At 31.4% G+C, this 21,391-nt stretch overlaps 4 protein-coding genes and 1 long non-coding RNA gene across 10 annotated transcripts; 2 read left to right on the top strand and 3 right to left on the bottom strand.

Moving 5' to 3' along the window:
- Positions 1-1,142: 1,142 nt before the first annotated feature.
- Positions 1,143-3,398, top strand: LOC146906443 (uncharacterized). The gene is made up of 2 exons (XM_085728827.1): positions 1,143-1,174; positions 2,001-3,398. Exons 1-2 carry the CDS (start codon positions 1,143-1,145, stop codon positions 3,313-3,315), a joined length of 1,347 nt encoding a protein of 448 aa, XP_085584953.1. The 3' UTR covers positions 3,316-3,398.
- Positions 3,399-5,543: 2,145 nt separating this feature from the next.
- On the top strand, positions 5,544-6,405 carry LOC146906442 (uncharacterized). The gene is made up of 2 exons (XR_015019134.1): positions 5,544-6,222; positions 6,371-6,405. It is a non-coding gene; the product is annotated as an uncharacterized LOC146906442 (long non-coding RNA).
- A 147-nt stretch (positions 6,406-6,552) lies between these two features.
- On the bottom strand, positions 6,553-7,888 carry LOC146906441 (uncharacterized). The gene is made up of 5 exons (XM_085728826.1): positions 7,757-7,888; positions 7,358-7,398; positions 6,997-7,154; positions 6,618-6,916; positions 6,553-6,568 (listed from the first exon to the last, which is right to left on the bottom strand). Exons 1-5 carry the CDS (start codon positions 7,804-7,806, stop codon positions 6,553-6,555), a joined length of 564 nt encoding a protein of 187 aa, XP_085584952.1. The 5' UTR covers positions 7,807-7,888.
- LOC146906439 (uncharacterized) lies at positions 7,391-21,220 on the bottom strand. 6 transcript variants are annotated; one of them, XM_085730974.1, is made up of 7 exons: positions 21,130-21,220; positions 17,490-19,164; positions 14,109-15,403; positions 13,853-14,002; positions 8,233-8,347; positions 8,057-8,102; positions 7,391-7,970 (listed from the first exon to the last, which is right to left on the bottom strand). In XM_085730974.1, exons 3-7 carry the CDS (start codon positions 15,396-15,398, stop codon positions 7,853-7,855), a joined length of 1,719 nt encoding a protein of 572 aa, XP_085587100.1. In that variant the 5' UTR covers positions 15,399-15,403; positions 17,490-19,164; positions 21,130-21,220; the 3' UTR covers positions 7,391-7,852. The 6 variants fall into 6 exon arrangements, 4 of the variants coding, with proteins under 4 accessions (XP_085587100.1, XP_085587101.1, XP_085587102.1 ...); XM_085730975.1 differs by having other exon boundaries at positions 8,088-8,102; XR_015020680.1 differs by lacking the exon at positions 8,057-8,102 and having other exon boundaries at positions 8,233-8,354.
- Positions 18,575-19,159, bottom strand: LOC146906440 (FBD-associated F-box protein At3g49020-like). Its single transcript, XM_085728825.1, has one exon. It carries the CDS (start codon positions 19,157-19,159, stop codon positions 18,575-18,577), a length of 585 nt encoding a protein of 194 aa, XP_085584951.1.
- Positions 21,221-21,391: the final 171 nt, after the last annotated feature.

The raw sequence follows: 21,391 nt of genomic DNA, 5'->3' as shown, positions 1-21,391 counted from the left end.
GTAAAAAAAGGAGAAGCTCCAAAAGTAACTTTCACCTTAACGCAAATTTCTGTCGCGTTTTCACCAACTCTACTCCATGCCAAATACATGCTATATGTCATCAAAATTTTGTCAAACTCGTCACAAATTTAAACATGTATTAAGTTATTACAAAATTAGATATGCAATAAATGTGAGCATTGTTAATTTTTACTAGTTTAAACAATACTAAAATTTATGAAATCCTTTTTAAATATATTTTTTTCTTTTGTTGTTTACGTATGTTTCCTCCATTGCGATCTTTAAACACACATTTCTTTATTCGAACTTTAATTCGTCACAATCAAAAATTAATTATAAACGATTTTAACTAAATGATTTGAAGAAGCTAAATGAGTCTACTAAAATTGACGATTTCAACTATTAATCTTTTAATCTAATGGTCGAGATCTATGACTACACATAAAACAACAACAGCTTCATCACTTTAGCACACCTTGTGCGGGGTGAATCACCTTGCTTTTGAGCAATATATTCCATTTTGATTTGTTCAAAAAAAAAAAAAACAACAATTTCTTCATCACCATCAACAATTTCTTCATTACCATCAACCTTTTTAACAACCACAAACATCCCAATCTCAATTTCAACAACAACAATAAATTTTACAAGCAGCAGCAACAATAAAAACAACAAGCTTAACATCAAAATTTTCATTAATCAATCTCTTCACACCATATTCATCCATCTAAAAATCAAAAAATCAAAAATAAAAGATGAAAACCTAGAAATAATCATTAATCAGTCTCTTCACACCATATTCACCCATCGAAAAATAAAAAAAATCAAAAATAAAATATGAAAACCTAGAAATAAAAACCCAGAAATAACAAAAATACAAAACTCCATCTTCATCTTCTTCTCATATATATTTTCTTCTCGTTCTTGTTCTTCCATGGTTTGATGATTTTCTTTCTTGTTCTTCCACTACAACATTGTGTGTTGTGTTGCGTAGATGATATGTGGGTGAGGGATGATGAAGCTAGTTTTTTTGTGGTTGAAGGTGATGAATTGATGATGCAGTTGTTGATTTGAAGAATAAGTTAAATAAAAACCAAAGATCAGGTTGTTGTTGTTATTGTTGCCGCTGTCGACAGTATGCCATGTGTGAAGAATTGAAGATGGGAAGAATGGAGTAATTGTATGCTTCTGGGTTCATAAATTGTTTTGAGTTTTTGCAGAAATTAAGCGGTGGTAGCCGACGCGGTTGCAACAGTTTCCGGCTTGGTGGTCGCCGGTGAAAGTTCTCCAATCCCAAAATAAATATATGGTTTTGTTGCAGACATCATGGGGAAGAAGAAAATCATATTAGTTTTTAAAATGGAGATTTGTGGTGGCCTGAAAGTAGGAGAGAAGGTGGTGGTTAGGAATGATATTTTTATTTATTTATGAAAAAAATAAATATTGCGTTGAAGATTGAGTTGCAATGCCCGTACCCCAAAAGGCATATATAACCACGTAATTATATCTATTATTACAGGATAATTATATCTATTAGTTAAATTATAATAAATTATAAAAGATAAAAATGGAAGAAATATTGATAAGCTATAAGCTATAAGTTCAAACACTACTTGAAATAACGTCTAAAAAATAAGCTATAAACTCCTTACAAAAAGACGGTTACCGAACGAAGCTACGAACTTATAAGTTATCCGCCTGTAAGTTATAAGTTAACTTATTGGCTTTGCCAAACATAGTCTAAAACGATGAAAATTAGAGTTTTTCTATTTGGGAATTTGACGTTGTTGGAATCCATGCTATGTTGATTGAATTTCGGTTTTTATGCGTTGATACAAATATTTGGATTTTTTTAGTTTCTGGATTTTTTATGAAGTTTTATTAATTTTTGGATATTTTCTAGAAACGTAATGCTCCCACGGTGACGGATAGTAGTTTTAAAAATGTAATGCTCCCAACTGCGAAGATTTAGGCTTTGTTTGGTAAAAATTAGCTTATAGGGGCAGAGGAGGCCGCGAGCAATATGGTCGTGGTCGTGGATTTGGGAGTAGTAATATGCTACCTCAACCTGAAAACAACATTCCCTTAATAGGGGATTGGACAACAGTTCATCGTAAAGGAAGGCAAATGCCTTTACCTTCAAAGAAAGATGAAGCATCTTCTTCATCTTCTACAAGTAAGATAATATCTTACAAACAAATTGCACTTGAGGAATCTCCTCAAGAAAAAATTTCTGAATTTTTTGAAAGTCCTGTTACAGAAGATGTCATGTATATTGATGACGAAGATTTATCCTTGACCAATAATGATAGCTGGTCAATTAAAGAAAGATATCTTGAATCTAGAGGATATCCTGGTCTCTCTGGTAAAGCTAGACCAAATTTAGAATTATTGTTATCTGTTACTGGATCAGTGACAATTACTCATAATCACCATAACAATAATCCAGGAAACTTTATAAGTTTCTCAAAGTATCATATTAATAAAATTTTATTACCAAGTGATTGGGGTCTTAATCCAAATGGTGATAAAGCCATTAAAATTGATGAAGGTAAATATATCTACTTTAATTATTGGAATTATATCCAGGCCTTTACCCAGGCTTTCTATTATCAAAACCCAAAAAATAAACATTCTTGGTTTTTCTCTATTAATCCTGAGATTGTAGAAAAACCCATACCAAATTGGTTTTATGATTGGTGGTTAAAATTTGGACCATCTCTTGAAATCTTACTAGAAGAGATACAAAATTTGTACACTTCTTGGTGTAAGAATAGTCCCTTAATTGCTAAAATAGCATCTAATAAAATGATTTCTGGACAATGTCCATGTTTATATTTCATCAAATTTCAAATACCTTGGATTTGGAGATGGATAATTGTTATCTCAAAAACCCAGCGTAATATTCATGTTTTACAAAGAAACTTTTTCTTCAAATGGTGGACAAATATGGGTCCTGAGGACATTAAAGCAATAGCTGCAAATATTTCAAACACCATCAAAATTGATGAGAAAAGTTCCATTAAGAAACAAAGCTCTCAGAGCTTTTCTTTAGAAGAAATGAAGAAATATTATCAGAGGAAATATCCTCAAGAAAGTGAAGATCAAATTATGATCCGAGTTATAGATTACATGAAAGAACAATTTTTAAGTTCTTTCCCAGCAAAAACTACATCCAATGAAGATAAAATGTCTACTTCATCCTTAGGATCAAAGGATTATTTTGAAGAAGATATCGCAAGAGAATCTCAGCCAGAAGATGAACCAATTTCAGAAGAGTTTTGGGACTCTTTGAAAGCTCACGTAGCAAAATAATTTGAGCAATAATAGAGTGCTAAGGTACACCATAATGAATTGTTATGTCACCAAGAGAAAATCTCTGCAACAATATCAATTATCAAAAGGAATCCTTCTTTGGTCAAAATAAAAGTAGTGACATAATAATGGAGAAGACATAGTGGAACATCAATAATAATGGTGTAGACAAAACATTATTGGTGGTAATGAGTCACAAAGACCAATAATTTTGGTAAAACAATTAGTCACCGAAGAATCTTTTCTTTACTTTTTCTTTTTTGAATTTTGTAAAAGTTTTTTGTTTTGTTGTGATCATTGTAAAAGTAACGATGGGGCCCACAGCGTACTTAGCTTAAACAACGATTTTGTCGTGTTGTAATTATTTAGTTGACCGGCTACCGGATTATACAGTAGCCTTTTACCGGTTCAAATAGTGAACCATATTTCTCTATATAAGGGAAATTAGTTTTCTTTTAGAGGTACGCTTTTCTTTCACTAGTTTTATTATCCTCTCTTGTATTCTACCTGTAACCTCTCTTTCATATATATATATATATATATATATATATATATATATATATATATATATATATATATATATATATATGAGGTTTGCTACAATAGACCCACTCATTTTTATGAAGGTCTATTTTAACAAGGTGCACCTTTTCTTTTGGACCAAAAGACCCAATATTTGCTTTTTGAAAAAATCAAAACACAAGGATAAAACTGTAATTTATGTTTGATCATTAATTTTTTTTTATTTTCTTTTTTTTCTTTCATGACCACTATTATTGCTATCTTCTCTCTCACCGATTCTCTTTCTTCCATGGACTCTTTCCATTTTCTTCATATCTGGTGCAGAAGAATCAAACATAAACTTGCAGCTAGTTTCGAATTTTTTCCCAAACTTTTATCATGTCGTTGAAATAGAATTTGCATAAGATTTTACATATATCCTGATTAAAAGGGTCAAATCTAAACAGGCAACTACTAATTAGATGAACATAATTAAGTTATTTGCCAACAAATTCTATGCTTCCACTCATCAACGTTCGCCAAAAGTATGTTTATATTAGTAATTTTGTTTGGAACCTAAATTCAAAACATAATTTTGGAATTATAAAGTTTGAGCACAAGGAAAATAGAAGACAAAAAGATACAATAAGAACAGCTTCTGCAATAAAAAAAGAGTTGTTGTAACGGTGCAACAAGTATTACTTAAGAGTGAGAATCGGTGAAGAAACTAAAATGAATAAGCAAAGGTTTGTGGTTTCTGCACTTGATTTGAAGAGAATGGAAGAACGGGAGAGAGGACCTGGGATCAGGGGGTTCAAACTTTTAAAACTTTAATTAATAATTATAATTATAATAATATATATTACAATGTACTAAAAAAATTAGATATGTATTTGACAATTGTTCTCTACACAATTTACTTTTCACAATCTTCATGCATTAGTAAGGGTTAAGTTTTAAAATCATAAACTTTGTTAATTTACCCTTCATGAGAGAATTGATTTATTTTTATTATTCATTACAAGATAAATATAAATATGTAACAAAGTTACAAATACATAGATTTTAAACTGGCAATGGTTTTGTTTCATTTCCCTACATAACCTAACCTGGTTCAACTCCCACAAGTCGATTTTAAATTACAACTTATGAATTAATTACTCTAAATATTATAGTAAATTGCAACTTATGAATTAATTAATATTATAAATAGTTGTAGTCTGTCATTGGACAGCGCTGCTGTAATGTCAGTGAGCTTTATCGGAGCCAGCGTACTAACTAGCTTTATCGGAGCTTTATCGGAGTAGTAACTAGCAACCACAAAGTGAAAGGAGAGGTGTGGTGCAATGTTGAAATTTAAGGGGGTTCATTATGAAAAAGCATAAAATTTTGAACTTAAATTTAAGAAGTGAGGGGGTTCACTTGAACACCCTGACCCCTACGTGAGTCCACCACTGAGAGAGAGCATTAGCAAAGGTGAGAGAATAAGTGGGACCAAAAAGCATAAATTTAGAAATAAAAATAAATGTTTAAACATCAATTACAATTGTATACTTTAGTTTGTTCTTTTTCAAAAAAATAGCATAAGGATCTTTTTATCTAGAAAAACCCTTTTATCTAAAGTAAAAAGTGCACCTTACTAAAATAGACCTTCATAAAAATGAGTTAGTCTATTGTACAAACCCATATATATATATATATATATATATATATATATATATATATATATATATATATATATATATATAGGGAATGCTAATGCGCACACACTCAAAAATTAGAAGGTGTATATTAGCAATGTACACATTTTATATTTGGTCTAAAAACCCACACTTTTACTTTTAAAAGCCATAAAACTCAATGGGTGTTATGGTAATTTCGATTTTTTGTCTCTCTCCTTTGCAGTTAATGAATCATCCCTTAGTCAACCCTTTTATCTCTCATGGCTTTTCGACCAAAAAAAAAAAAGACTTTCATAGCTGCAAAAAATTCATGTGCTCATTTTCTTCCATTGATAGTACGGCCAAGGTTAACGTTTTACTCTAGAAGATTTAGATTAATTGGGATACAATTTTAGTCTTACTAACGCTGCAAGGCCACATCAAATGGTTATGATATATTTTTCCTTCAACTGAAATTGAACAAAAAAAACAGGTGCAATTGAGGGAGGTACGAAGATGATGGTCTTTTTTATATAGTGCCAAAGATATTGTTATTCCTATTAAAAAAAAAAAAACTGGACAACCATGATGAACGAACAGACACACAGTTATTAGTAATTTGTGTTAAACAAAGATGATTCATTAATTGCAAGGAGAGAGACAAAAAATTAAAATTACCATAACACCCATTGAGTTTAGTGGCTTTTAAAAGTAAAAGTGTGGGTTTTTGGACCAAATATAAAATGTGTACACCCTCCAGTCACTATTATAAGCAAAAAAAATATTGTAGGTTCATTCATTTAATGATGTATGTGGTCTTTATTATAGACCAAATACATCATTAAATGAATGAATCCAAAATGTTGATTTTTGCTTATAATAGTGACCGGAAGGTGTACATTGTTAATATACACCTTCTAATTTTTGAGTGTGTGCGCATTAGCATTCCCCTACTATATATGTATATATGTGTGTATATATATATATATATATATATATATATATATATATATATATATATATATATATATATATAATACTAAGCAAAGCAACATAAATAAAACCCCAAGCATGGCTATGCACACAAAGGCCTTACTTAAAAAGCAAACATACATATAACAAACACACAACACTCTAAACCTCCTGAGCTTCTTGGTATCATGCACAACAGAATCCTCAAAGGCATCAATAAGCTTCCTCTTAACAGAACTGTCATCATATTTCAGACTGGATCGACCATCAATTGAAGTTGAGTATTCACCAACAATGTTGGTGTCATCACCCAAATTAATAAGACCAGGATCGGTGTCACCATCCCCATAATCACTATCATCATCTTTATAATCACTATCCTCGTTAAGATCACAGTTGGAGTTGCCAACATCCACACCTTTTAACCTCTGTACCATTAGCCTTTTCAACAAACACCTAGGCAATTCCTATGCAATGGAAGAAAGTAACCACATTAAGCAAACCAATCAATCAATCATACGTAGATCACTATACCATATAAAATTACCTCGGTGGAAGCATAGTCAGCAGCCGGTGGATCAACAACGACATTGGAAACAAAGGACTCAACATCCAAGCCTTCTCCAACATCCACACCAACCTTAACTTCTGCAACATCAGACTTTTCACCAAACATCTTGGAAGATTGATACGCAATGGAAGAAACTAAACACATTAAGCAAACCAAACATTCAATCATTTATAGATAACCATACAATATAAACTTACTTTAACAGAGGCACAGTCAACGAATTGAAGACAAAAAGCATCAATAATATCTTTTTCCTTGCACATTTTCACTCTAAAGGAATCATCAAACAAAACACTTAATTCAATAGACTTCTCAACTCTGAATAAAAGCCTCATACCCTTCAGGCCAGACACGAGGACAAAATCCATCATTTTCAGCCTACAATGTGTTCATTATCATTGTCATAAACCAATATATTTACAAATAAATCTCAAAACAAAAATCAACTCAATAACAAAGTGACAATAATTATAACCCAGTTCAAACTACTCATACCTTTGCAGCAGATACCAATACAAAAGATTGCTTGTCAATAAGATAATTGACATCATTGTCAAAAAGAACAAAGACAACTTCATCAGCTGCATCACTTACATGAACTCACCTTATACACATAACTATCATTCCAAAAACAAAGCCACAAAGACTATAATCCACACAACCTTGGAACCATGTGAAAAACATGTTTTACACAACCTTTACAATATTATGAGCCAGAATCAGAAGTAACACTCACGTGACACTTGCATGTAGGATACCACCACTCTTCTCCTTCAACAACACCATCAGTAACACCTAAAAACAACATAGGTACCATCCTCAACCAAATCCTTCACTCAACAATTTTTTTACTTGTATAGGTACGAAGAAAATCCTCCTCCTCTGAAAGCCCTATACGTGAACTAAGTATGGGTATAGGTGCAGAAGATTCCACTCCAAGTGTTGCAAACCTACAAAATTAGGCAATCATGCAATGTGAATTCACCCTGAAATTAATAAGTCAACCTATTCTCAATCTAAATACCAAACTGCCAACCTAGCCTTGAGATCAAGAGCCTCTTTTATACCTGGGTTACATGATCCTGATAGTTTTCATTACATTATGCGATGAAACCCTCTTTGTAATAAAATAAGAAAACAAAAGAGCAAGAACATAAACATACAACAAAACAAAGAAACTATAACAGTCTCACTATCCTAAACAACAATTACCTCTGAAGATCTTCACATTTACAAACTGAGCAACAACCACAGAAAATCCATCAACTGATTTTCCCGCCAACTTTTGCATGATATCCACATAATCACCAAACAACGCAACCTCGCACTTACCACTGCATAACATCAAAATGATCATCCCAAGTAGAAAACATCAAATAAAAATTGCAATTACTTGTATCAAACTCTTATGTGTGATCAGTCAACTCAATAACAATCATCTGAAATACCAGTCAATAAACCAACCACAACTGAAAAACATAGTCAACCATGGTATTGTGGTTGTAGCGTGGAAAGATACATGCCACTATTAGGAAGCAACTTCTCCATCTTTTCCAGGAAAATTGACAAAGGGGGAGGTTTACATGATGTTTTTCTTTGTTGTTGCTCCAAGCTCTGGCTCTTACCATACTACTCTGGTTTCACCTTATGGATTGTCCTTCACAAATATTGCTGATGTTTGCAGTGATGTTGTCAATTCTGATTTCTTAGTTAAGATTTATTAAATAGGACCCATGAAAAATGAAGAGAGAGAGGGTGCTTCCATAGCCACCCCCCTTCTCCATAGCCACCCATATATTATACTCCACAATGGGTGCCTATTTAATATGGTGATAAATAGATGAAGCATCCACCATTGTGGATGGTCTTGGTCCACACACAACAAAAATTTGAATTTTCCCTCTCACTGAACAGTTAACACAAATGGCATAGAGGGTATCAATCAATAGAAAACATTGTTCACCACACGCTATACGCCACGAATTGCACACAAATTGATTGTTGGCGGCGGAAAATAGAAATAAAGAAAGGCACGTACAGAATCCAAGCATTAAAATTTAAATCAAAAACCAAACAAATTTTAGAGACAATCTGCAGTGGTTTTTTTAAGGTCCCCTTTTGTAAGTAGTATAGATAAAGTACAATATCTTATATAGGTAAAGTTAATCTAGATCATTCCTAACAAACTAGTGAGTCGCCAATCTTCAAGAACCGATAAGTCACTCCTAAATGGCAACATAGTCATTCCACTTCTTGTATGTAGTTAGATCATATTGGGTCTCCCTAGTTCATTGCACCATATCCTTGCTCGTACCAATACCGACCCCATCAAGACTAACATTGCCCTCAAGGTTGTAAAAATTACACCCTAAAATAAATTTATCACAATACAATTGCTTGAACTTGAGGGACCAAGATGTTGCATTGTGACATTGTCTAAAAATTGTGCAAGACAAACTATTAACAACGCCACCACCTTAAAACATGCAATTATGTTCCAGAATGGTTTAAGTTTCATGTTAGCTTCTATTCTACTATGATTAATTTGAGTTATTAGTGTAATGGATTGGTTAAATTTGCTCTTGGTCAATTTGATTTTTTTCTTAAAAATTGGTATTACCCATTTTTATGTTAAAATTTGGACTTTTTGTTAAGTCTGGTCTTAAAAGCGATTTTACAAGAGAAATAACCAACATTAAACCATTTAATTATATATGGTAAAAACAGAGTTGAAATAAAAGTAGAATTAAAGATTACAAACTATAAGTTATAATCTTAAACGCTGTTTATAATAACGTGAAGATAAATAAGTTCCAAGCTAAAAATAAACTACAAGCTCATGATAAATTATAAGTTAAAAATAAACATAAGATCATGATAAAAACGGTTACCAACACAGGTCTATTTTTTGTCATATGATCTTTTAAGTTATAAACTATAAAAGATAAGCTAGCTTATTTGTGTTACCAACAGACCCACAATCAAATAATAACTTCATGTCTATTTCTACAATGATTCCTTCATATAAATAAAAACACAGAAAAAATAAAAGTAAATATTGTAATTCATAAATAAAGTAAATTGTACAGTTTTTACGAAAAGTTTATTACAAATAATAATAGTAGTAAAAACTCATAAATAGAAAAAATGACACTACAAAATTATAAGCTGAAATTGTTCATTTACTTCATCCTTAAGCATCTCGTGAATGACATTCTTTCCTAACCAACAATCACCGCCACAGGCATTAAAATAAGTTGTCCATCTTCCACCTCCAAGATAGACTCTGTCACTAAAACGGAAAGTCATTTTCTTAAGCGAATTTGCACTCCTCAATAGGTGAGTAGCCAAGTCAAAAACATTTATGGAGCAAACACAGCCGCGAAACTCCACATATTTCAAATTATGATGAAAAACCCCCGCATATTTGCTTTTTTGCCTCTTAAATCCAACCATATGTGAATGTTCCGCATGTAGATTTTTAATCTGAAAATTAAAAATAACGACAATAATATTACATTTATGAGAATTTTAAAATTCCATTAGCATATAAAACTAATCCAGGATTTACTCATTATTTTAACTGAAATAAGATGTTTATTATGATAGAGATTATGTTTGACAAGGTCAATAAGTTAGCTTATAAGACAAATGCACTTGTGGTTTCCATGTTTTAGAAAAAATGGAGTTTTGGTCCCCAATTTTAAAATCCAACTTTTTGGTCTCTCAAATTTATGAGTTTCGGTCCCTCACCCATTTTGAGGCCAATTATGGTAACGTGACCTTGCCAATAATGATGTGGCAGCACTTGCGTAGATACATTTAATATCTATGTCAGAACTAATTTGATAATTTCATAATACTTTATGGCTGAAAATTGCGCCAATGCTTAAAAAGTTTAAAATTACCATTTATGTTAGCATGACCCCCTCGATTATATATGGTTGAAAATACTCCCTCCGTCTCTGAATATAACCCCTTAAGCTTTTTTCATATTTCTTAAGAAAAAATGTTAAGTGTAATTAATGTGTCTAATTAAAATGTTAGTTTAATATCTTTTCCTAAGTATATTAATTAGGGGTATGTTTAGGAAAAAAATAATTAATCTAGTAATTTGAAAGGGGGTTTACATTTAGGGACAAATTTTTAGTCAAATAGGTGCTTACATATAGGGACGGAGAGAGTAAATAAAAAGAGGGTCATGCTAACATAAATGGTAATTTTAAACTTTTTAAGCATTGGCGCAATTTTCAACATCATAGTACTAACATCATAGCTAAATAAACAGATTAGTGTATTGGAATAATACCTGTTTATTTAGCTACGATGTTAGTACTATTAGTACTACTGGTTCTCCACTCTCAGTTATTCTTTCACGTACTCATTCCACACTAGAAGAAAAAAAATAGAGAAACCGAAGTTAAAGACTAGCCCTTAGACTTCAAGTAAAAATATTTTAAACTCTTATATTATTAATTTATGGTTGGAAATCAGTTTTTTGTTTATGAAAATAGTAACACCAAATTAAGGAAGTGGACTTTTGCCCCTTTTTTATTCCATTAATTTATTTTAATATAATAATATCCTATTTTTTTCGCACTTTCTCGATTCAATAAATTTAAAGTGTTAATTTTTCTTATAACAAACAATTGATAACTACTCTCTTTTTATCAAACAAATTTCTATTTTTTTACACACTCTATTTCTATCTCATCTTGTAACAAACAATTGTCATACATCTAAATATTATACGCATCTTTTTTCATAACTGTAAAGCAAAATAAAAATTATTCTAACTTCACATTAATCAAAAGAAAAGTTAAGAATAATTTAACTTTTTCATTCAAAAAAAATGATTAAATTTCCTTCAACTTTAATCAAATATTTTATTGATGTTGAAGATGACATCAATATTCATGGAACCACTATATACGTAACAAAATTTTGTTTGATATTTGAAGATAATAAAATACAAATTTGTTTTAAAAAAATAAAAGTTTAATTTTTCAAATATATATCATTAATTTTATTGAATGAGACAAGGGTGATTGAGAACAGGTCATTAATTTTATTGAATGAGATAAGGGTAATTGAGAACAGGTCTAATTTACAAATTATGTCCTTAATCTACCAAAATGACAGTTAAATAGGGATTGGAAATAGGAATCCAATCAAACGACACTAAAAAAGGAAGATAGTGAATAATAGAGTATATGCAGGTTGTCTTTTAGAAATTATAAATAAAATTTTGAGAGATCTTGAGTCGAACATTAAGTTGAAGTGAAGACCTATTTACGGATTTAATTCTTGTATTCACTAACTGGAATATGTATGAGCTTCGATTTTTTTTTTACAGTGGGAATTTAACATCAATAATTCTTTATTTCATATGTCAACTTGGATTTATTAGGAAACTGTAAGTTTTCTTTTTCGTTAAAAATAATTATTTTTGAACACAAAAAACAAATAGATGCATTAGACATATAATTTATGACATTGATTTATGACATAAAGGACCGTAACTCCTGATTGGACATATAATTTGACCATATTCTATCTTTACTTCTCTAGCTAGTTTTCGATTTTAAAATAAAAGGTTCCGTCTTATCAATGTTTTAAGGACTAATATATACATGAATTTATATCTTAGTTAATAAATTCGGTAACTTCATATTTTATCGGGTGAGTATGATTACTTCATAAATTAAAAACGTTTTATTTTGATTAAATGATTGAATAGGTAGGGATGGCAAATGGACCCAAATCCAATGGAACCCGCAAAAAATACCCGTTATAGGTAGGGTAGAACCCAGCTTTAATGGGTCTGAGGGCACTGTACTACCCAGCCCCGCAACCGCATTTATGTATTTATATAATATGATAAATAATTTATTTATTTTTGGTGTACAATTAATTCATTTATTTAACTATTTTAGCATAAACCTAAACCTATAATAGCTTAATAAAGTAACCCTTTGGGGGGGTTTGTTTCAGAGATAAAAAATGCATTCCTGGGAATAGAGAATGGGAAATGAGTATTCCTGTGTTTGGTATGAAGGAACAAAATCAACATGCCTAGGAATAAATAATACCCAGGAATCCATTTTACCCATGTTCTAACCATTTTTATTCCCAAGAGAGAGAGGGATGGGAAAATTTTATTCCAAGGAATATGAACCCACGTTTTGTATCCAATCACTTCTACTTCAATGTAAATTAGTTAATTGATGATTTTTCTTTTCTTTTTTTATTTATAAAACAAGTATATATTTTGACAGCTACCCAGGAGTTTAAATTAGTAAACAAACACATTTTTGAAATATTCCTAGGAATAAAATTCTCATTATTGTATCCCTGGGAAAGTTATTCCAAGGAATGAATTTTACATCCATGAAACAAACACCCCCTTTGGATCATAGTTTTATTTCAATTGTGGTGTTTTTTTAGTTTTTTCATAGTTAAAATGCAGGTAAAGGGCACTAAAGTTGTAGCCCATGAGGGTACAGGCATTTTTTATAAACGCGGGTATGGGGATGATTACTATAGTACCCTGCCCATTGGGTACCCATTGTCATCCCTAAATAGGAGTCATTTGTAAATTTTAAAGTTAATAAATATTTTGGTTTATCTAAACATTGAGATTCCCCCTTCTAATTTCAAAATTCTTTACATTTAGATTTCCATGCATATGACCGTGTATAATTGCTTAGTTTTAAAATTCTTTACATTTAGATTTCCATGCATATGACCGTGTATAATTGCTTAGTTTTAAAATAAACTTCTAGTACCATTCAAGGCCAAAAAAAAAAAAAACGTTGGTTGAATGACTTACACTCAAAGTAAGTTTTTGGAGATGTTGAGAATTTGTTGCAATATCTAAAAGCCAAAAGAAGTCCATACTAGGATCACATGCTCCATCAATACGTAACTCCAATTGTCTAAGATTTTGAAACTGAACCAAGACTTTCGCTAATTCCTTTACCTGTTTACAACAATGATAATTAATTGAATTAGAAGCAACTAGTGAACAACGTAATGGAAAGAATACAAGGCAGTGCTGGAATGCACAATGTCGTCGAGTGACTCACTTGTGAAGTGCCGACAATCAAAGCTAAATTCTCAATATGTGGTAAACTTGCAATTGGATCAAAAAGGTGTGGAGTATTCCCTCTATCTGATGTATCCAAGAAAACCTTCGATAACCTTGGAGCCGTAAAAGAAATTATCCGTGTGGTGTACCCAGTATATTCAAAGGATAAAAGATTTAATGCATCAATAGATATCTCAATAGGAGAGTCATTCGACTGACCACAATCAAGTATGATCAACTGACGTAACTTCGAACTTGTAATTTTTATTGAACTTATGTGCAAGCAGTTCTTAAAGGTGACATCTTCTAGTTGAAGACATTCAGAAAACAGAGTAGGCAAGATGTGCGTGGATAGATTTTCAAGTAGTATTGCATCAAACATAATTGTTGTTATGTTCTTCAATGCAAATAACCTTATACGCTCTGAAAACATACAACCTCTAAAGCTAAACTTGGATAACATAGGAGCTTGAATGTTCATTGGGTGTGGAGTAAAATGATGAACAGAAGAATGTTCGAAGGATAAGAGACTTGATGCAATGATAGTTATAAGCTTTCGACGGTAAAACCCACAGTTAACAATGCTCATACGAAGCAATGATTGACTAATTATTGTCAACTTGGAAGTGATCTTACAATCATCAAAGGTGAAGTCTACAAGATGGCTGCAATTTGAACACAAAGTCTGAACGAGTGTGTTCTTCACATCAATTTGTTGTAACACAAGAGTTCTCAAATTTTTTAATCCAAAGAAGTCCCTGGGTTCATCTAAGACGCATTTTTGGAGGTGCAAATAGGTCAAAGAATCATTGTTGGGTAAGAGAACAAGGGAAAATTTGTATGGCATATTAGAAATAGTAGTATCACTTGTTTCAGAAGTTGTTTCAGAAGAGAAGAGAAGTTCAATATGTTTGGCACCCTTGGCAATTCCTTTGGATATCAATCTATCAATGACATCCCTATGTTCATCACCTAATGGAAATTTTACTCGAATGGAACGGATCATGGCACCTTTATAATGGAGCATAAATTGATCCAATCTTGTGGCAAATTCAGATTGAAAGTGAAACTTTTGAGAGAGAGGAAGGATTTGTGGTAAGTCTTGATTTGTGTTATAGTCAAACATGGTATAGAGATCAAAGTTAAGGTCCATCCTTAATCCCCATTCGTGAATCCATTGTTTGGACAATGCACTGGTTTTCACCAAATCCTTCAAAGCTAACTTGGAAAAGATACAAGATATAATTTGATCAGGCAACTCATTCTCAAGCTTTTCACAGCTCTTCATTGTTGCTGCAAGCAATATGATAATTCAAGTTAAAAGCATTATCATTCTATCGAAGCTTAAAAAAAAAAAAAAAAAAAAAAAAAAAAAAAAAAAACAAACAGGAAACTTCTTTTAAAAACAAAGGCTTAATTGCACTTTTCACCCCTAACTAATTGCACTTAACCCACAAAGATGCCAACTATGAAATTTTTTAATTATATTTTTTTGTTAAAAATATCACAAGAACAATATTATAAACAATCTAATACCATAACTATTTTCTGGGACAAGGATGGCGTGATTTATTGTGTTGTTCCTATTCTTTTTTATTTCTTTTTTTTTTCATTTATTTTATTTTATTCATTTTTGTTAGCTGACATCTTTTTATTTTTTAATTAAAAATTCAGACAGCTAACATCTTTGTGGGTTAAGTGGCAATACACATAGGCTTAACTAAGTCAAAATTGGGGTTTGGCAAAAGGGGCAAAACAAAAACATTAGGGTGGACTTTGGCTTTTTTATTTATTGGGGACTAAAATTGCTACGTTTTAAAAATTAAGAGGTGAAAAATGTGTTTAAGTATATTTTAAATGGTAAATGTAAGTTGTTACGTTAGTATTTTGTCCCTTGTCAAGACTCAGGGGCAGATTCAGATGTATTATTTTAGTGTGGCTAAATTATGAATGAAACTATAAACTAATTATACAAAAAATAAATAACATTGGTGAAGACAAATTAGTTTGATGCAATGCAAATCATCTACCATCCATTTGTTATTTGTTGTAAGCACAGTTGGTTGAATACTTGTAGCCATACTCATTACCATGTGATATCATATTCTTTATAGGGATCATATGATAAAGAAAATTAGCTTATGAATTGATAAATTCATGCTTGGATACAGAAGTCCAAAATCATGGTTACATATGCATAACAAAGAATGAATAATAGAAATATTTGTTCACCCCCAAGAGTAGGAAATATCTAAATACCCAAGCAAGCACACCAAAAAGATTAGGTGACACATTATAGATTAATTTGCCACAAATTATCTTATTGTTGGGTCTCTAACAGTTACACACAAATTCAACAAAAGAAAAGCTATTGATAAAAGCAACTTATATAAAGAAGCACAACAAACAATTGCAATAACAGATTCAATAAGCAATTAATAAAATCAATAAATTCACCCGAGTAAAGGGGTAAATACACACATATATGTGTGTGTGTGTGTGGGTGGGGGGTTGCTAACTTACTTCCAACCAAAAACATGAAGGAGTGAGTTAGGAACCCATCTCACACTTACTTTTTAATAAATTAAAAAAAAAAATGTTTCCTTAATATTTGTTTGTGTGCTAAACGATTCTGTTTTATTTTTATTTTTTTACAAAAAAAAGCTCAATCTTTTTTTTTAGGAAGAAAAAGACTACAATGTTGTTAACCTAATCAATAAAATATTTTTTTACAAAAAAAGCTTAATCTTTTTTTTTTTTTTTAGGAAAAAAAAAACACTACAGTGTTGTTAACGTAATTAAGTCTTCACCCACATACATTATACCACACAGAAAAAAAAAAAAAAAAACAGGAAAATCAAGCAATAAATATTGAATATAAAGTAATTTTTTGACGAAATAAAATGTTACAAAGGAAACATCTACTATTTCTTGATCGAGAAAAATTAAGTTGCAAAATCCTTCTTTCAAAAGAAAAAGAACTATGCATAGTCCAGGAAAAAAAATAAAGGAAAGATTTGGGTTATGTGTTGCTAACTTACTCTACAAGTTTTATTTTTGTAGCCAATTTTAATATTTTTTTATTTTCTTAGCCTAAAGGACCCTGAAATCTTCATCAAACTTAATTAGTAAACATAAACGCGCATAGCAAACAGCCGGCGTAGCATAATCAAGAAAACAGCAGATCTGGCCAGAAAACTAAGATATTTGTGTCCGGAAAGGGGAAAAGGTAGATCTGACCAATCGGACCGAAAACGTGCCAGTTTCTATGTTGAGTCTCTAACAGTTAAAGGATCAAAATTGAATAAATTTATCATATTCAAAGTAGAATCTATAAAAGAAATTTAATCAGAGAGAGAGTAGAAGAAACAACGGGTACCTGCGAGTTTCAATCGGCCGAGGATTGAGATGCTTATTGTGCTGCGATAAAGAAGATGACGACGGCTTGGATGAAAAGTTCGAGTGAGTTAGCATTAGGATTACTCCAGGTTTATTTATTTATTTATAGTCGTGTTGCCTATGTTTAACTCTAATGGGCCTCCTTTTTGAAGAATCTAACTGGGCCTCCTTGTGCGTTTGTTTTGAACATTGCTTTATCGGCCCCCCCGAATATCCTATTTTGCGAGTACCGTACTAAGTAGTATGTGTGAAAATGCATTTCAGTTTAGCTTTCGCGTATGCAGCAATGACACCAATCGAAGGTTGAAAATGGCAATAGCTTCAAGTATTTCAATTCTTCTCATGTTGTTATACCCTAATTTTGGACCTAAAAATACTTATTCAAAATATTTCTTCTATCTTGAATATATGTCTATTACTCTTGAAGAATTGCCAATTTGCTATTGTTTACACTGACATTTTACTCTGCTTTATCTCTCAATTTAGCTCTAAAAATCTTTTCAACTGTGTATCTGTCTATGTTTTCTTGCATTTCAAGTCATCCAAAAATATTTTCCTTGCATTTTAAGTCATTTGAATTTGTCTCTGATCAATTGCATATTTCTCTGCATTTTATTTCAATGTTACTTGCAAAATTCATGAAAAAGGGTATTTTAGTCATTTCCTGCATTCAAACTCATTTTAGTCCTTGAAATTTGTTTTGAGTCTTTTCAATTGGTTTGTATAAATCCTTATTTCAATTCCATGTTAAAATCCATTTCAAAAATTACATTTAAAGTCATTTTGAGTCAGTTTAGCCCCTAGGGGCATTTTAGTCATTTCCAGTGTTAAAATTCTGTTTAATCTCTAAAAATTGTCTCTGAGTCCCTTCAATTAGTTTAAATAAGTCCCTGCTTGAATTCCCTGTTAAAAACCATTTTAAAATTGCATTTGAGTCATTTTGAGTCATTTTAGTCCCTGGGGGGCATTTTGGTCATTTCCCACAGAATTTTGGCAGAGAGAGGTTACTTTGAAGTACCTCATTCATGTAGTTGGTTCATTTTAGTCCTTTTGTTGATTTTTTTTTTAATCAATTTGTTGCAACACAAGAGTTCTCAAATTTTTTAATCTAAAGAAGTCCCTTGGTTCATCTAAGACGCATTTTTGGAGGTGCAAATAGGTCAAAGAATCATTGTTGGGTAAGAGAACAAGGGAAAATTTGTATGGCATATTAGAAATAGTAGTATCACTTGTTTCAGAAGTTGTTTCAGAAGAGAAGAGAAGTTCAATATGTTTGGCACCCTTGGCAATTCCTTTGGATATCAATCTATCAATGACATCCCTATGTTCATCACCTAATGGAAATTTTACTCGAATGGAACGGATCATGGCACCTTTATAATGGAGCATAAATTGATCCAATCTTGTGGCAAATTCAGATTGAAAGTGAAACTTTTGAGAGAGAGGAAGGATTTGTGGTAAGTCTTGATTTGTGTTATAGTCAAACATGGTATAGAGATCAAAGTTAAGGTCCATCCTTAATCCCCATTCGTGAATCCATTGTTTGGACAATGCACTGGTTTTCACCAAATCCTTCAAAGCTAACTTGGAAAAGATACAAGATATAATTTGATCAGGCAACTCATTCTCAAGCTTTTCACAGCTCTTCATTGTTGCTGCAAGCAAGCAATATGATAATTCAAGTTAAAAGCATTATCATTCTATCGAAGCTTTAAAAAAAAAAAAAAAAAAAAAACAGGAAACTTCTTTTAAAAACAAAGGCTTAATTGCACTTTTCACCCCTAACTAATTGCACTTAACCCACAAAGATGCCAACTATGAAATTTTTTAATTACATTTTTTTGTTAAAAATATCACAAGAACAATATTATAAACAATCTAATACCATAACTATTTTCTGGGATAAGGATGGCGTGTGATTTATTGTGTTGTTCCTATTCTTTTTTATTTCTTTTTTTTTTCATTTATTTTATTTTATTCATTTTTGTTAGCTGACATCTTTTTATTTTTTAATTAAAAACTAGACTATAACCCGTGCGATGCACGGGTATATATTTTTTTGAATGGTTTTTTAGAGTTTCATGTATAGTTATCAAATTGACTATATTATTAGAAACATTTAATGGAATACAATAGTGTTTTAAAAAAACTAAAGCGATTCATTAATTGACTGTATGATGTATATACTCCATAAAAAAAATAAAGAATAAAAATGAAATCAAACATTCCTTCAAAAAAAAAATGAAATCAGACATATATATATATATTCCCTAATTTGAAATGAGACATATATATTGCTTATAGAAATGTTATAAGTGGCTATATTAAAATAATGATTAATAACGTAGACAATTTGTCAAAAAGTTCAGTCATGCATTAAGGTTAGTGGACGGGGTTTAGTGGTAAGTTATGATGTTGATAATAATAACCGTGTGGGTAGATATTAATAAGTGGTTAGTGAGTTACGGATAATGTGATAGTGGGATATTGGATATCAATTAATGGAAACAAAATTAAATCAAAAAAATTGTTAGTGGCTTAGTGGTCAAAATGTTGAGGAGAAGCTATTGGGCTATTGGTCTTGTGTTCGATTCTCAGGGATTAGGGTTACTCAGGGCTACTTGCAGACTGTCTAACATTTATGTCTAACATTTATATATATAAAGATTGAGACAGCTAACATCTTTGTGGGTTAAGTGGCAATACACATAGGCTTAACTAAGTCAAAATTGGGGTTTGGCAAAAGGGGCAAAACAAAAACATTAGGGTGGACTTTGGCTTTTTTTTTTATAGGGGACTAAAATTGCTACGTTTTAAAAATTAAGCGGTGAAAAATGTGTTTAAGTATATTTTAAATGGTAAATGTAAGTTGTTACGTTAGTATTTTGTCCCTTGTCAAGACTCGGGCAGATTCAGATATACTATTTTAGTGTGGCTAAATTATGAATGAAACTATAAACTAATTATACAAAAAATAAATAACATTGGTGAAGACAAATTAGTTTGATGCAATGCAAATCATCTACCATCCATTTGTTATTACCATGTGATATCATATTCTTTATAGGGATCATATGATAAAGAAAATTAGCTTATGAATTGATAAATTCATGCTTGGATACAGAAGTCCAAAATCACGGTTACATGAATGCATAACAAAGAATAATAGGAATATTTGTTCACCCCCAAGAGTAGGAAATATCTAAATACCCAAGCAAGCACACCAAAAAGATTAAGTGACACATTATAGATTAATTTGCCACAAATTATCTTATTGTTGGGTCTCTTAACAGTTACACACAAATTCAACAAAAGAAAAGCTATTGATAAAAGCAACTTATATAAAGAAGCACAACAAACAATTGCATAAAAAGGAGAATTTTCTTAGAACAGAATTGTAACAAAGCAATAACAAATTCAATAAGCAGTTAATAAAAGTAAAGGGGTGAAACAAATAGCAGCGGCCAAACAGCCAGCGTAGCATAATCAGGAAAACATATATCTTCCAACACATAAACAATTATTTGTGGATCAAAATTGAATAAATTTATCATATTCAAAGTAGAATCTATAAAAGAAATTTAATCAGAGAGAGAGAGAGTAGAAGAAACAACGGGTACCTGCGAGTTTCAATCGGCCGAGGATTGAGATGCTTATTGTGTTGCGATAAAGAAGATGACGACGGATGAAAAGTTCGAGTGAGTGAGTATTAGAATTACTCCAGGTTTATTTATTTTTACCAAAAATAACTCCAGGTTTATTTATTGAAAATTGTTGTTCACACGATTGAGAAAGCTGTGGCACACATGTAAAATACGTTTTTGCCCCCTCGGCAGTTAACTACCGAGTAATTCAAACATCCGGCTGCAGTTAACTGCCGAG

The sequence above is a fragment of the Medicago sativa genome, chromosome 7 (assembly GCF_051527215.1).
Source record: "Medicago sativa cultivar Bolivia chromosome 7, Bolivia_mono, whole genome shotgun sequence".
In the NCBI taxonomy this organism is placed as follows: Eukaryota; Viridiplantae; Streptophyta; class Magnoliopsida; order Fabales; family Fabaceae; genus Medicago; species Medicago sativa.
This window is presented reverse-complemented; position numbering and strand designations above follow the sequence as displayed.

Excerpts from the sequence above, each read along its gene's own strand:
- LOC146906443 (XM_085728827.1), top strand. The coding sequence starts at position 1,143 with ATGTGTGAAGAATTGAAGATGGGAAGAATGGA. Across the intron at positions 1,175-2,000 it reads TTGAAGATGGGAAGAATGGA|GGGCAGAGGAGGCCGCGAGC; the intron begins GTAATTGTATGC and ends ATTAGCTTATAG.
- LOC146906441 (XM_085728826.1), bottom strand. The coding sequence starts at position 7,806 with ATGGTGTTGTTGAAGGAGAAGAGTGGTGGTATCCTACATGCAAGTGTC. Across the intron at positions 7,155-7,357 it reads CCTCGTGTCTGGCCTGAAGG|TTTCTTCCATTGCGTATCAA; the intron begins GTATGAGGCTTT and ends TAATGTGTTTAG. Across the intron at positions 6,917-6,996 it reads CTGACTATGCTTCCACCGAG|GAATTGCCTAGGTGTTTGTT; the intron begins GTAATTTTATAT and ends TCCATTGCATAG.
- LOC146906439 (XM_085730973.1), bottom strand. The coding sequence starts at position 15,398 with ATGAAGAGCTGTGAAAAGCTTGAGAATGAGTTGCCTGATCAAATTATA. Across the intron at positions 14,003-14,108 it reads TGATTGTCGGCACTTCACAA|GTAAAGGAATTAGCGAAAGT; the intron begins GTGAGTCACTCG and ends TGTTGTAAACAG. Across the intron at positions 10,507-13,852 it reads TCCAAAAACTTACTTTGAGT|ATTAAAAATCTACATGCGGA; the intron begins GTAAGTCATTCA and ends TTTAATTTTCAG.
- LOC146906440 (XM_085728825.1), bottom strand. The coding sequence starts at position 19,159 with ATGAAGAGCTGTGAAAAGCTTGAGAATGAGTTGCCTGATCAAATTATA.